Here is a 14,808-nt window from a genome sequence, read left to right on the forward strand (position 1 = left end):
AGAACATGTATTGTATATAAAGAATATAATGACTTTATCGGTTCTAACAGAAAACATAATAAGGGGGAGAGATGAGATAGTTTAGAGAGCGTATTCAAGGTGTAGTTGCGGTTAGAAGAGGCATTTGATTATTTAATGCTTGATTTTGAAGTTATTTTGAAGGATCGGAGGTTATTGGCTGGTGGTCTTTGGCACATATGTTTCCAATTTTCAAGTCATGAGGACATCTTAAGCCACATGTCATTTAGGAAGATAGAGCCCATCATACTCTTTTCTTATTTCTGAGGTGAAGGCAAAGGTGCTTGCTTCTTAATCACATTTACAACAACCTCTTCTTCTAATCGCTACTCTATCAATTCAAAATCTTATATCAAAATGTTTGGTGAAATGGTGAATAAAAGAACACAAATACATGGTACCAATAAATCATTTTTTTTTAAAAAAAAGCAAGATTAAATTCCTAATCCCATCCATAAAAAAGTAAAGTAGTTAATCAAAATTTATAAATAACAAACTCATCTTAAAAAAAAAACAGGCCCACGTTAGTCCTCGCATATAGTATGATTTTTACATCGAAAGACTAATTTGTTGTCCTTTTATTGCGATAAATGAATTTGTAATTTCTAAATATTAAAAGATAACTAATCCGGATATTGATTTTTCCTCCAATGAGTGAAGGGCTTCCTTTGTGTCACGGTTGTTAAGTTAGCCACACAATTCTTCTCATAATGACTTTCCATAAAACAAGCAATGGTCAGATTACATTTCCTTTTCATTACAGCTTCGGTCCATGCAGACTATTATAACTAAAACAATCTCAATTAGCTGTTCTTGTGGTTTTGTCAAGCCTAAGGAGCAGATGTCCCTTTCTCTGTTTTGTCTCAATTCACAGAGCTACAACTGAAAATGGCTGCTAGCAGATTTGAATGGGAGACTAATATGTGTAGATCTTATCCCTTATTACTAATTAATTAGAAGCACACATGTTAAATCTTCCAAATAAGAAGTAGTATATTAACATTATGGTGCTCCCTATACTTGTTAGAAATATATAAAAGTATGTGTATGATGAAAATGAAAGAATCAGTTGGTGAAATGAACATGAAAATGGATAATACATTATATATATAAAAAGCATTCACACGCTATTGCTAGCTAAGGTCAATAGCTTTCTGCCTTGGCAGTGCCTTTCACCTTCTTTCTTACATTAGCTCCAGGTTTCCCAGATGGGAGTCGAACTTGCTTCTCGTTCCTGGAACCAAAAGAATATAAACAAGAAAAATGTGAAAAATAGTGGCATACATATATCAGTTACTAGGGTAGATCACACTGAACTCCCCTAAAGTTAATTAAAGGACATTACATACGGCACACTTCAATTTATACAATACAAAGGTATTGATTATAGTTATATGGAACGCAATATGTTCCGATACCAGAACAGGTTGGTATTTTAAGCCATAAGGTATGCCATATGTAAAATATTTTATGTAGAAAGTATACTTATGATGTTCCAGTATGGATTATGAAATGGTATGCACGAATTAGTATGCAGTAGATCACCTAATTAGCTCATATGACTATGATATCGAATATTATATAATTTATATCTCAGGGGAGATTAGTGTAATTGACCCTAATTGGTATTTCCAGGCTCATCCTGCATTATTGCGACTATTAAAACCAGCATGGTAACAATAATAGTAAGCTCAGATATTAACAACAATACTGAGATGGAGATTGATGCAATTTTCTTCTGAAATCGAAAGCACCATAGTATGTGATTGTTCAAAACAAGGAAGGCTGAAGGGAGATAATTAGCACTTACCGTCGAGATGGATTCTCTTCATACATGAGAGTGAGATTTTGTGTGGCCTCCATATGTGATATCTCCAATTCAGCTGAATTTCCTAAATAGCCTTTCTCTTCACTGCAGGGAGAAAGGGCACCGTCATTGTGATAAGTAGGATTGCTTGCAGCCCAGAATCTTGAAACAGACGATGACACAGTTGACTCGAATGGTCGAATTGTGTGTGGAGGATCTGTGCTTCTTGGATAATGCTGGATGTTGGTACTATCGATATCCTTGTTCTCATGAGCTGATTGCAAGATGGTAATCGATCTGGCTGCCGAAGAATCCTTTCATCACAGACAACAGCAATAACATTAAAAAGTAATTTATTTCTGAGGCAGGATGTATCATTGATGTTGTTACATTCACATCTTAGATAGTTAGATTTTAAACACTAGCTCAATCATCACCACCTGTCAATAATTGATTATAAGATTTTGTTGAAGACCAAATGGAATCAACTTTAAATTAACAAGTTCATATGTCCTTCTAAATGTATTTTATGCTTGTGCTACACAATAACGGACTCAAACCATTGCACCACATATAGAAGGCTACAAAAGCCACTCATTTTTCTATTTTATAAAACACTATATTTGTAAAAGGCTGCAATAACTTTTACATACATATGCTAACTTTGTAACTTCGTTTACTTGTTTGGAATCACTAACAACAATGAATGACAGCAACGAATTTATGCAAACATAATTCATGTCTACAAAAAGCTATCCATATGATCCATGTTCTGCTCAAGCTCATATAAAGTATATGATGATGCTTTAATATAACACGCGTTGAATATAATGTTAAGATGTTAGAAATTTCAGAGAGCAGAAGGTATAAATTCAGACCTCTATTGCACTTAGATTGTCAATATCTGACTTATCAATTGACATATCCTTCTCTAAAGAGGAGCAGGAAACATCATTATCATCAAGCAGTGCTCTAACTGGATCTTGATCTCCAAATAGTTCCTCAAAGTTTTGGAATGTTAGATCAACGTCAGGTATGTTGAAATCATCTCGACAAACAAGTTCTTCACATATCCCAAGGTCTTGTATGTTTTGGGACCACAACTGCAAAGATTCACAAAAAGAATTTTCCAAGATGACCAAAAATCCAGAGGCTTGAGTATTGAATCGATAAAATGACAACCAACCTCATTTGAATAAATAGAATGTTAATAGTCACTGCAACAAAGAGTATACAAGTGTTTGCTTACACTGCTAGATGTCAGACATTCAATTCATTTGGCTTGTCTTACTAGTAAATTTGGGGTGCTTTGAGTTGCCTATATAAGGCATACAATCTTAGTTAACATCAGCATAAAATGTTGAGCATTTTGAGATTATTTTCTTTTTAACTGGATTATTAGACTAAAAAGAGGAAAAGAAAAATTATGTATTGCACATCTTTATGAACTGAACGCCATATTTCTATATGATTTGGCACTAAGTCCCTTATCAAAAGCATGCTTATCACTGCAGAAAAGTCCAGAGCAGCAGAATAAGTTTGTAGTTATAGGCTGACCTGATTACTTCGGGGTGGACTTTTCCCTGTCCAGAATAACTCTCCATGTAAGGGAAGATCTACAATTGAAGGTAAGTTATCAAGCTGAGAAAACGTAGAAGGCAAAGGTTCAGGATTCAGCTCCACTGTGTGACTGTCTTTTTCCAGAACATCCTTTGAATTTTGTTCTTGCTTATTGAACTTTTCATCTGATTTCTTGATAGTTTGATATGCTGAAGAAGTTAAGTCTGTTTCTTCTTCAGGTCCATTTATCTTTATAGTTTGATCAGTATTCTCATTTAGCTGAAGCTGTTTTAAATCAATAATCTGCTGCAGAATCTTTTTTCGCTCTTGATCACTGTATAATATCTGCAAGACGACTTATACCAGGTTTCAAATTCTACAAAAACAAAGGCTTAAATTCAAGCATCCTTTCATTGCATAAATCCAAAAACAAAATGAAAGCAATTAAAGTATAGGTCCTTTTCAACTCTCAACTAATAACCACTCCATATCGATATTCATTTTCAAAATGAATATCAAAGGTAAACTTACATCCAGTGATCCAACCTCTGTATCCTCATATATGGGCTGCTTTAAGTTATGTATTCGCTTCAGATTTTTGCAATCAATCACTTTTTAAGTACCATTTTGTCTGTTAATTTAAAAAATTTACATGGCTAATCAATATATATAATCATCAGGCATACCTGACCTTGTCGACTGCTCGATCCCCCATGAAGTTTGGCCTTTGATGATATTCGACTTCTAGCCCGTACAGAGGCTTGTGCCATATTTGAATCAGCGGAAACACATGAAGCAGATCCAAACAAATCCTCACAGGTGATGTTTTCCATCTCATTCAAGCCAAAACACCATAGCATCGCAAAGTCTTTAGCAGAAGGGCAACCCATGAAACTTCTGATAGCTCGTTTTCGATGTGGTAAAGAGACATCGTGCAGCTTCTGATCACACTCTTGACAAATTAATATTTTGTGATCCAAACACTGCACATAAGCAAGATGGTACCTACAAGAGTTACAAACAAGGGTCCGAAGATGCCGGCTGGACAGTGCATTCGCAAAATGCACCTTTGAATCACAGGATAGACACAGATAAGCTGCATCAGCCTTACAATAAACAAGTGGCCTCAAATCCGTGCAGAATTCGCAGACCTTCTCCATTCCCTTTTGGTTTTCAAACATGAAAATGAGCACTGAAATTGTGAAACTCCATGCTATGCTGCCAGCAATTTGAATGTAGTAGAATCCAGATATTAGCCTAGCTGGTCTCAGATAGATACAGAGACATTTTCCATCAAAGGCAAAGTCAAGTTAAGGAATCCATTCCGTCCTGTCTAAAGCAAAAAACTAAAAAACAAAATGTAAAATATAAAATAAAAACAAATCAGAATACAGCTAAAAAGAAGACCATAAGTTTACATCAAAATATAGTTGCATGGAGTTGAATCCTTACAACAATAATAAAAAACGATGGTAACCAGTAATAAGGCAGTAAAAGTCAAACTTCAGATCCTAGTTCTGTAGCTCCAATTTTGTTGGATATCCGAAAGGGAAAAGTTGCATAGTCAATTAAACTGTTGCATGCGGAACACACTGTAGTTATAGTATGATAGTTGTCATCATCACTCATCAATAATAATCATCACATTCATGCACATGCCCAGCTTGGAAAATTCCAAATTAATGGTAACTTAGCAACAGCAAAGCACTGTAACCTCCCAAAAATGAAAAATACCAAAAAAAAAGGCAAATAAAGAAAAGAAGATCGCAATTATTAAAGTTCCCAAAAACAAATAAACAGTTATAAAATCCCAAAGTTAGAAAGCAGTCCGTCCTTGTAAGAGAGAGAACTAGCATGAAATTCTCGTGAAACTCAGAGAAGCAAGCAGGCGGAGGAGCTGACTTCACAAATTACATGGAAAACTGCAAAAGAAGAAAGGAAGAGACGTACCCGTGATTGTTTCCCAATAAAACCAGCAACTATTTTTTTATTTTTTTTCTCTCAAGAGGAAGGAATTGAATTGATCCAACTAAGTAAGGAGAAATTAGGGAGTTTGGGAGAAGAACTAAGAAAAGAGAAGAGTGTGACGAGTGTGAGGTCGTGTAATGCGTTGTATGAAGGAGAGAGGAGACATGCGTCGCTGGGTTTGGGTGTTGGTGGTACGGTCGTTGTAGGTGTTTGCCCCAATGGTGGAGGTGACGTGTCATAAAGAGAGTGAACTTTCCAGCGTGGAAGGGAAGACGTGGACAAGGAGTGGTGGGGTCCAGGGACGTTATCCGATGCATAGTGTAGTGCGTGCCTCACCCTCCCTCACATGTGAAAAGAAAGGTCAAGGTAATGGTAATGTTGATCCGAAAGTTCATCACTCCGCCAATCAAACTTCGCCTTCTAACTTGCGAACCGGGATGGGCGCGGGGAACCTTGTAGGACCCACACCCCTTCAACCCACCCCCGTGATTCACGAGCCACACCCATCTTAACCTTTTCCATCTATCAAGAGTCAACACTCAAGAGTCAAGGCTTTGTTATACTATCACAGGACAAACTCTCAATTTATTTGTTAATTTTGGGCTCAACGAAACACAATTTGAAATCATTTCCGTTTTGAAATGTCAGTATTAAGTTCATTGCGCATTTGAATCTACAGGCAAAAGCTTTGAAAATAGGGACAACAGGTAGTGCAGAGAAAAGAAAAGTGTCGGTGCCTACAACTATTACCACAATTTCAGAAAACCTTCAATATATGAAAATAAATGGGTATTACTAGGTTTCCACTTATATGCATCAAATTGTGACAGTCAATGTGATTATTTTTTCCACGAAATATGAAGTTGTTTATACTAGCACGGTGGGTACTTCAGCCCATTGATTTGCAAATTGCAACTCTTTAAATGTTTTCTAAATTCTAATTGAAAGTAAATCCTCGCTATGTACGGCGTTATCCATGTAATATATAGATTTATTATTTTTGTTATTATTATTTTGACAAATTAATATATATATTATTATAAACATAATGCACCACATCAAATGGCATCAACTTGATAAATTAAAGTAATAAATATAGTCAATGACGACTTAATATAAAATATAAATACATAATGGAAACTACAAAAGAATAGAACAAGGAGAGAAGAACAAAGTGGTTCGTTCGTCCAAGTTCAGTATCCCTGAACAGTGAAGACTATTTACCATATAATATCGAACTAGAATATGGATTCCCCTTCCCAAAATTTAAATCAGCATCGTTTCATTAGTTTGTTAGTTGTGACAAACAAAAATCAATCAAACATGGGGATTTTAAATATTGTGATAAGAATGAGTACGTGGATGCTATTTATTATGGGCGGCTCATGTTCTCAAAGATGAATGCATTAAAGAAATTTGAAAATGTAAATCTTCCTTCGCCTATAAATAGAGAAGCAATTGAGGGACAATAACACACATCAATAAACAATTCTCGCTCTCTTTATGTTGCAATATTTCTTTCTCTCTTTTTATGTTTCTTTATCTTATATTTGTTACCTCTTCTTTATTTATTTATTTAGTTATTTTATAACACGTTATTAGCACGAAACTCTAACGAAGTTTTAGGAAGACTTCAGGTAACAAATTTTTATTATGTCAAAACTCTTTCATCTTGAATATAATACTCTTGATATATTTGGAAATAATTATTTATCATGGATATAGATGTTGAAATCCATTTTGATTCAATGGATCTTGAAGATACCATTAAGGCTAAAAATAATACATCCCAGAAGGATAAAAGTCAAGGCCATGATTTTCCTTCATCATCTTGACGAATGATTGAAAAACGAATATCCCACATTAAAAGATCTTACAGATTTGTGGAAAGACTTTTAAGAAAGATACAATTATGTGATACTTCCTCAAACCCGATATGTTAGAGAAAACTTTCTTGACCTTCCATGTCTCGAATGTGCTCCTGCAGCAGCAGTATCGAGAAAATTTTTTTTTAAAATATTATGAGTTAATTTCTTGCTTTCTTGTTGCTGAACGCAACAATGAGTTACTTTTAAGGAATCATGAAGCGCGTCCAGTTGGCGCCGCCCCATTTCCTGAAGTAAATGCGGCAATTAACCCCAGAAGAGGTAAATGGTAAGATTTTGATAACAAGAAAAATTATGGAAGAAAAAGAAATTATGTCCACAAGAAAGATTTTACCAGAAGTGGGATAAAGAAAGAAATAATAGACAAAGTATATCAATTAAGGATAAATGCTTTCGTTGTGGTGGAAAGGGCCATTGGTCACGTACCTGTCGTACTCCAAGGCACCTAGTTGATCTTTATCAAGCATCCTTGAAAATGGATGACAAAGAAAAGAAAACAAATTTTGTTTCAAATGATGAAAATTCTACCACTCATTATGATGTATCTAATTTCTTTAAGGATTTTGAAGGAAATTTTGCCTATTTGATCAATGATAGAATAGTTTGATATATGTATGTGTTTGTTAAGTATTCATGTGAATAATTTTACTGTGCACGTACTTCTACTAATTTTATTATTATTATCATTTATTTTTTGAAGAAAAATGGCAAGGACATATTCTGAAGATATTTGCCTTGCGGATAGTGCAAGTTCGCACAATATTCTTAAAAGTGATATATATTTTACCCATCTTGTGCCAAAAGAAGAATATGTTAATACTATTATTGGCTCAGGCAATGTGATAGCGGAAGAGCTATAATTTTGTTTCCTGGAGGAACAAAATTTATAATAAATAATGCACTATTGTCTACCAAGTTTCGAAGAAACTTGTTGAGTTTTAAAGATATTCGCCGAAATGGATATCATATTGAGACTATGAATGAGGAAAATCATGAGTACTTATGTATCACAACTCATGATTCAAATAAGAAAGTTATATTAGAAAAGTTGCCTCACTTTCATCTGGGTTGTATTATACCAATATTAGTGCAATTGAATCACATGCCATTGTAAACCAGAAGTTTATTAGCCCAAATGAATTCATAATTTGGCACGACCGATTGGGTCATCCGGAAACAACCATGATGAGGAGAATTATTGAAAATTCCCATGGACATTCACTAAAGAACCAGAAGATTCTTAAAACTAGTGAATTTTGTTGTGCTGCATGTTCTCAAGGGAAGTTAATTTTAAGGTCATCACCAGTAAAGATTGGATTTGAGTCCCCTGAATTCCTAGAAAGGATTCAAGGTGATATATGTGGACCTATTCATCCACCTTGTGGATCTTTTAGATATTTTATGGTCCTGATAGACGCATCTTCGAGATGGTCACATGTGTGCTTATTATCTTCTCGCAACCTGCCATTTGCGAGATTACTGGCTCAAATCATTCGATTAAAAGCACCATTTTCAGAAAATCAAATCAAAGTAATTCGTCTTGATAATGCTGGTGAATTTACTTCCCAAACTTTTGATGCTTATTGTATGGCTAATGGAATAAGTGTTGAACATCCAGCAGCTTATGTTCACACACAAAATGGGTTAGCATAATTACTTATTAAGCGCCTCCAATTGATTGCTAGACCCTTACTTATGAGAACAAATCTCCCAACTTCGGTTTGGGGCATGCTATTTTACATGCCACAGCATTTATTCATTTGAGGCCAACGAGTTATCATAAGTTATCTCCTATGCAATTAACTTTTGGCCAGCAGTCAAATGTCTCCCATTTAAGAATATTTGGGTGTGCGATATATGTTCCCATTGCACCACCTAATCGCACCAAAATGAGACCCCAAAAAAATTGGAGATATATGTTGGATATGATTCTCCCTCTATAGTGAGGTATCTTGAGATACGAACGGGAGATGTATTTAAAGCCCGATTTACGGATTGTCATTTTGATGAATCAAAATTTCCAACATTAGGGGAAGAGAATAAGCTTCTTGAAAAGGAACTTAATTGGAATGCATCATCGTTGATGCATTTAGATCCTCGATCAGGGCAATGTGAACTAGAAGTTCAAAAGATTATACATTTGCAAAGAATAGCAAATGAATTGCCTGATGTATTTTCTGATACAAAGAGGATAACCAAATCTTATATAGCAGCGGAAAATGCCCCAATTCGAATTGATGTCCCAGTAGGACAAGTAGCCATTGAGGCAAATTCATGCTAGAAGCATGGCAGGGCAAAAAATGCCCCAATTTGAATTGATGTCCCAATAGAACAAGTAGCCACTGAAGCAAATTCACGCTAGAAGCGTGGCAGGCCTGTCGGTTCCAAAGATAAAAATCCTCGAAAGCAAAAAGAGGTAAATACTATTCCTGTTAAAAAAGACATATTAGAGACACCTGCAGTTGTCCAAAATTCTGATATAATGTTAACGCCAGAAGACGTTCAGGTACATGAAAATTGTGAAAATGACGAGATCTCGATAAATTATGTCTTTACAGGAGAGAAATGGGACCGAAATAAGACAATTGTCAATGAAATATTTGCATATAATGTGGCATTGAATATCATGCATGAAAGTAAGGATCTTGAGCCAAGATCAGTCGAAGAATGTCGACAAAAGAATGATTGGCCAAAATAGAAAGAAGTCATGAAGGCTGAGTTAGACTCACTTGCAAAACGTGAAGTCTTTAGACCTGTAGTCCGTACACCAGAAGATGTAAAACTTGTTGGATACCAGTGGGTATTTGTGAAAAAATGAAATGAGAAAAATGAAGTTGTGCGCTACAAAGCCTGACTTGCTGCACAAGGTTTTTTCACAAAGACCCAGTACAGATTATGAAGAAACGTATTCCTCTGTAGTGGATGCGATAACATTGCGTTATTTGGTCAGTTTATCTGCATATCCATTTAATGGATGTGGTAACAGCCTATTTGTACGGCTTATTAGATCGTGATATCTATATGAAAGTCCCTGAAGGACTAAATATATCTAAACTATCCAATGAATATTCACAAGGGTTATACTCAGTTAAATTACAAAGATCTTTATACGGTCTAAAGCAATTTGGACGAATGTGGTATAATAGTCTTACTGAGTATCTGGCCAAAAACGGATTCAAGAATGATGATATCTGTCCATGTGTTTTCATAAAGAAAACCGCATCTGGATTCATTATAATTGCTGTGTATTTTAATGATTTAAATATCATTGGGACTCTTGAAGAGATTCCAACAATTATTAAAACTCTGAAAGAAGAGTTTGAGATGAAAGATCTTGGAAGTATTAAATTTTGTCTCGACCTGCAGATCGAGCATACAAAAAATGGGATCTTTATTCATCAAGCGACATACACAGAAAAGATCTTGAAGAGATTTTATATGGATAAGTCACATCCATTAAGTACCCTAATGATCGTAAGATCTTTGGATGTGAAAAAGGATCAATTCCGTCCTAAAGAAGAGAATGAAGATATCCTTGGTCTTGAAGTACCATATCTTAGTGCCATTGGAGCGCTAATGTATCTTGCAAATAATATGCGACCTGACATATCATTCGCGGTGAAATACTTGCAAGGTATATTTCCTCTCCAACCAGAAGACATTGGAGTGGAATCAAGCAAATCTTTCGATATCTTCATGGAACGGTTGATATGGGATTATTTTATCCCTATGGATCTAAGTCACTATTAGTTGGTTATGCAAATGCTGGATACTTGTCTGATCCACATAAAGGGATATCTCAAACAAGATACCTGTTCACATATGGTGAAACATCTATATCATGGAGGTGCACGAAACAGACAATTGTAGCAACATCCTCTTATCATGCTGAAATACTAACGATTCATGAAGCAAGTCGCGAGTATTTTTAGCTCAGGAGTTTGATCAAATATATTTTGTCATCATGTGGACTGATTGATCAGAAGATAGCTCCAACTGTCCTGTTTGAAGATAATAAAGCATGCATTGTTCAACTTAAAGGTGGATACATCAAAGATCCGTTCAAGTGATAATCTGGCAGATTTATTTACAAAGTCACTCCCAAAATCTTCATTTGAAAAATTGGTACATCATATTGAGATGTGTCGATTTCGAGATGTTAAATGATGTCGACAAGAGGGGAAAACTGTACTCTTTTTTCCTTGGTAAGGTTTTTTTCCATTAGGTTTTTCTTGACAAGGTTTTTAATGAGGCAGTTCCCGTCACAAAAGATTTTGTACTCTTTTTCCTTCACTAAAGTTTTTTTCCATTTGGTTTTCTTTAGTAAGGTTTTAACAAGGCATAATCCTAAATGACATCCAAGGAGGAGTGTTGTGATAAAAATAAGTATGTAGATACCATTTACTATGGGCGGCTCATGTTCTCAAAGATGAATGCATTAAAGAAATTTGAAAATGTAAATCTTCCTTCGCCTATAAATAGAGAAGCAACTGAGGGACAGTAACACACATCAATAAATAATTCTCTTTCTCTCTCTTTATGTTGCAATATTTCTTTCTCTCTTTTTATATTTCTTTATTTTATATTTGTTACCTCTTCTTTATTTATTTATTTAGTTATTTCATAACACCAAAAACTCCAAATAGCGTTTTTGCATTTTTTTTTTCACAGAACTATACCAAGTAGCCGAGAATCTTCTACCAAAAACTTTAGCTAAAACGTTCCCAAAAAACATATGCTGTACAATTAGGTCAAATATTGTCAATATGTTCGGCTTTCTCCTACAATACAGAGACACAATGATGACAATAAAAACACTTGACGACAAAAAACAGAGGCTCCAAAATGCCAGGATGAGCATCCCTGATTGATAGACCTGAATGAAGGTACATTAGATTATTAGTAAGAAATCAGATTATAAATATTTTCAAGTTACAATTTGGGGCTCTGCTAACTATTTTTACAATAGACCCCTCCTACTTTTTACTTTGGATACACATCAAAATTCATCATTGTGACACATTTAGAGTCAATTCAAGTCGTACACAGCATCACCAAATAGTATTATAACAAGATTACAGGAATGAATAATTTGTAGAAGCTATAAGATGTCTCACCCTAAATCAGCTTGATTTCACATGAACTTCAATCATGTCACCATCTTCCATCCCAAGGGTATCCGGGGTTTCGGATGGACTGATTTTATCACCATCAAATGATAACACTATCTTGTTTTGATCACATCCCAGTTTCTCAGCATACATTTTGAAAATCCTTTCAAACTTGTCATCCTACAGAGAATTGAAGAACAAGATTCAGACATCAAGCTGAAATATAAAAAAATTATCTCCACTCTGCCAAATTATCATAAAATATGACCTAAAAAGAAATGCAAAATCAGATCTTTCTAAACTGATCTTTTAAGCATCACAAACTCTGGTTTAAATGGTGCAAACTGAAATTCAATTTATTTCATTTCAACATATATAGCAGAGTCACCATGTCCTACATTTCAACACAAGTTTTAGTTACAAGTTACAACCTATATTTGACCACAAATGCAAAGCACTAACTTTTTGGAAGAGCAGACTCTAGTTTTGAAATTACAAAGCAATAAGAAATACAAATAGTACAATGACTACACGAAGTATAAGTACTGGAGAAATTATATACCCTGTACACACGAACTGGCTTCTTTTCGCTCTTGTCTTGAATTGAGATCAAAATCTTAGGTCTTTCTGCAGGTTTTGATGTTTTCTCACTTGTATCATCCATGGAAGACTTCGGTGAATCACAGATTTCACTTTTTTCAGACTCCTCAACAGTTTTGAACAAATCTTGAAGTTCTTGCTTCTTCAATCTACATAGATGAATAAAACCTTATAAGAAACTCTACCAAAAACGTGGTAGGTTTTCTTTTAAAATCAAAGATAACTGAGCATGTTTTCTTCTGTTTCAACTTTCAATTAATCATTACTCTTATCCACATTATTAACACACAAACAAGAGGGAGGTATTACCAAAAAAAAATCTAAACTGTCACAGTTCATCATTTCATTACACAATATAGATATTAGTGTGGATCATGCAACATGCTTACTTGGTTATATAGTAATAATCGCAAGGATCTGGCAATTGTAAAATGAAAATTAGTTTGAAGAGTAAAAAATGCACATAACCTTAACTTCTTGAGTGTTGAATCTTCATCAATAGACTTGTGTGCATAAGTGGAGACCTTTGGTGGAGGAGGCAACCAATCATCCTCATCGTCAATATCCACCACCGGCACCGGCTTCACGTCAGTCTTCTTCTTCTCAGGCACAACCTAAATCCCAACAACAGTTTCAATAAGTTCCCAAATTGCAGAAACAATCAATTGCAAATAGGTGAAAGTCGGAGCAATGCTGTAATTACAGGATCATGAGAGGTTTTTCCCTTCTTGGGGGGAACAACATCCTTATCATCATCATCATCTGCTGAGATTCATCAACAACAATTAAGAATTCAAATTCAACTTCGACTAAGAAGCAAAAGAGAAGATATTTTCGGATTCAAACCATCGTCGAGGGAAATGACGGGGGGCTGAACGCGACTGTAATCAAACAAGGGCTCCAGTTCATCGGCGAATTGGTCGTCCTGCATAGAGAAAAGAAAACTGAATTAGGGATTTGAGAGAAACCCTAGGGTTCATAATTGGCGGTAATCCTTGATTTGAGTTTGAAAAACCTCACCGCCATACTTCACGACTCACGACCCACGCGCCCTTCTGGTGCTTGGCGGCGTCTCGAATCGTATCTTTTGGTTCTTGCTTCTATAGATCTATTTCTTTTTCTTTTTTTTTTTTTTGACTAGATCTATTTCATATTTTAAAATTGAAGATCAACATATATCTCAGAATAGTTCAGTATTTCAATGTATTAAAATTAATTAAATTTATAATTTATATTTAACATTTAGAAATTTTTTATTTTATAAAAACACATCAACACAAGAATTAATAAAATTATTTTTTATATCATCTATTTAAATAAATGATCATTAGCAAATAAATTGGATTTGATTGAACGATCATGTGATAAAAGTATTAGATTATAAATGTACCAAAATTAAAGTTCTTATAAAATTACTGAAAAATAAAGTTAAGTTACAATAAATAAGATTGGTTATGATATCTTTAAAGTGAATGTAAGGTTTAAAATGAATATAACTAAAGTTTATTAGGGATAGGCTTGACTAAATTTATGGAAAAGTTTAGGAGGCAAGTAATTTATTAAATTCTGACCAGTATGTAATCGGCAAAGAAAATTGAATTATTGAATGAAATTTTATACAAATCTCACACTATTAAAATCATTATTGATAACTACAAATCACAAAAGTTGCTGGTCCCTAGTATTCTTCTAAATTTATTAGTAAATGATCAATTTTTAGAATAATAATAATAATTATGAATAATGTTACACATTCAAGTATTTTTATTAATCAAGTCTAACTAAGTTGGTTTAATATTAATAAAAATTAAAAATATTTGAGGAATTAGGTCACGAAACCGAATGGTATTGGAGAATG

General features: G+C 34.5%; 2 protein-coding genes across 9 annotated transcripts; both read right to left on the bottom strand.

Moving 5' to 3' along the window:
* Positions 1-554: 554 nt before the first annotated feature.
* On the bottom strand, positions 555-6,065 carry LOC130948277 (putative zinc finger protein At1g68190). 6 transcript variants are annotated; one of them, XM_057876990.1, is made up of 7 exons: positions 5,336-6,065; positions 4,838-5,092; positions 4,072-4,731; positions 3,383-3,730; positions 2,704-2,928; positions 1,829-2,139; positions 555-1,252 (listed from the first exon to the last, which is right to left on the bottom strand). In XM_057876990.1, exons 3-7 carry the CDS (start codon positions 4,564-4,566, stop codon positions 1,162-1,164), a joined length of 1,470 nt encoding a protein of 489 aa, XP_057732973.1. In that variant the 5' UTR covers positions 4,567-4,731; positions 4,838-5,092; positions 5,336-6,065; the 3' UTR covers positions 555-1,161. The 6 variants fall into 6 exon arrangements, with proteins under 6 accessions (XP_057732973.1, XP_057732977.1, XP_057732978.1 ...); XM_057876994.1 differs by having other exon boundaries at positions 4,072-4,368; positions 4,497-5,092; XM_057876995.1 differs by having other exon boundaries at positions 4,072-4,390; positions 4,497-5,092.
* Positions 6,066-11,934: 5,869 nt separating this feature from the next.
* On the bottom strand, positions 11,935-14,104 carry LOC130950782 (uncharacterized). Of its 3 annotated transcripts, none has more exons than XM_057879371.1 (7): positions 13,971-14,104; positions 13,797-13,875; positions 13,654-13,712; positions 13,419-13,564; positions 12,913-13,099; positions 12,357-12,530; positions 11,935-12,115 (listed from the first exon to the last, which is right to left on the bottom strand). In XM_057879371.1, the coding sequence occupies exons 1-6, from the start codon at positions 13,974-13,976 to the stop codon at positions 12,363-12,365; spliced, it is 645 nt and encodes a 214-aa protein (XP_057735354.1). In that variant the 5' UTR covers positions 13,977-14,104; the 3' UTR covers positions 11,935-12,115; positions 12,357-12,362. The 3 variants fall into 3 exon arrangements, with proteins under 3 accessions (XP_057735354.1, XP_057735352.1, XP_057735353.1); XM_057879369.1 differs by having other exon boundaries at positions 13,654-13,715; positions 13,971-14,098; XM_057879370.1 differs by lacking the exon at positions 13,971-14,104 and having other exon boundaries at positions 13,654-13,715; positions 13,797-13,881.
* Positions 14,105-14,808: the final 704 nt, after the last annotated feature.

This window comes from Arachis stenosperma, chromosome 9 (genome assembly GCF_014773155.1).
Source record: "Arachis stenosperma cultivar V10309 chromosome 9, arast.V10309.gnm1.PFL2, whole genome shotgun sequence".
NCBI classification, from domain to species: domain Eukaryota; kingdom Viridiplantae; phylum Streptophyta; class Magnoliopsida; order Fabales; family Fabaceae; genus Arachis; species Arachis stenosperma.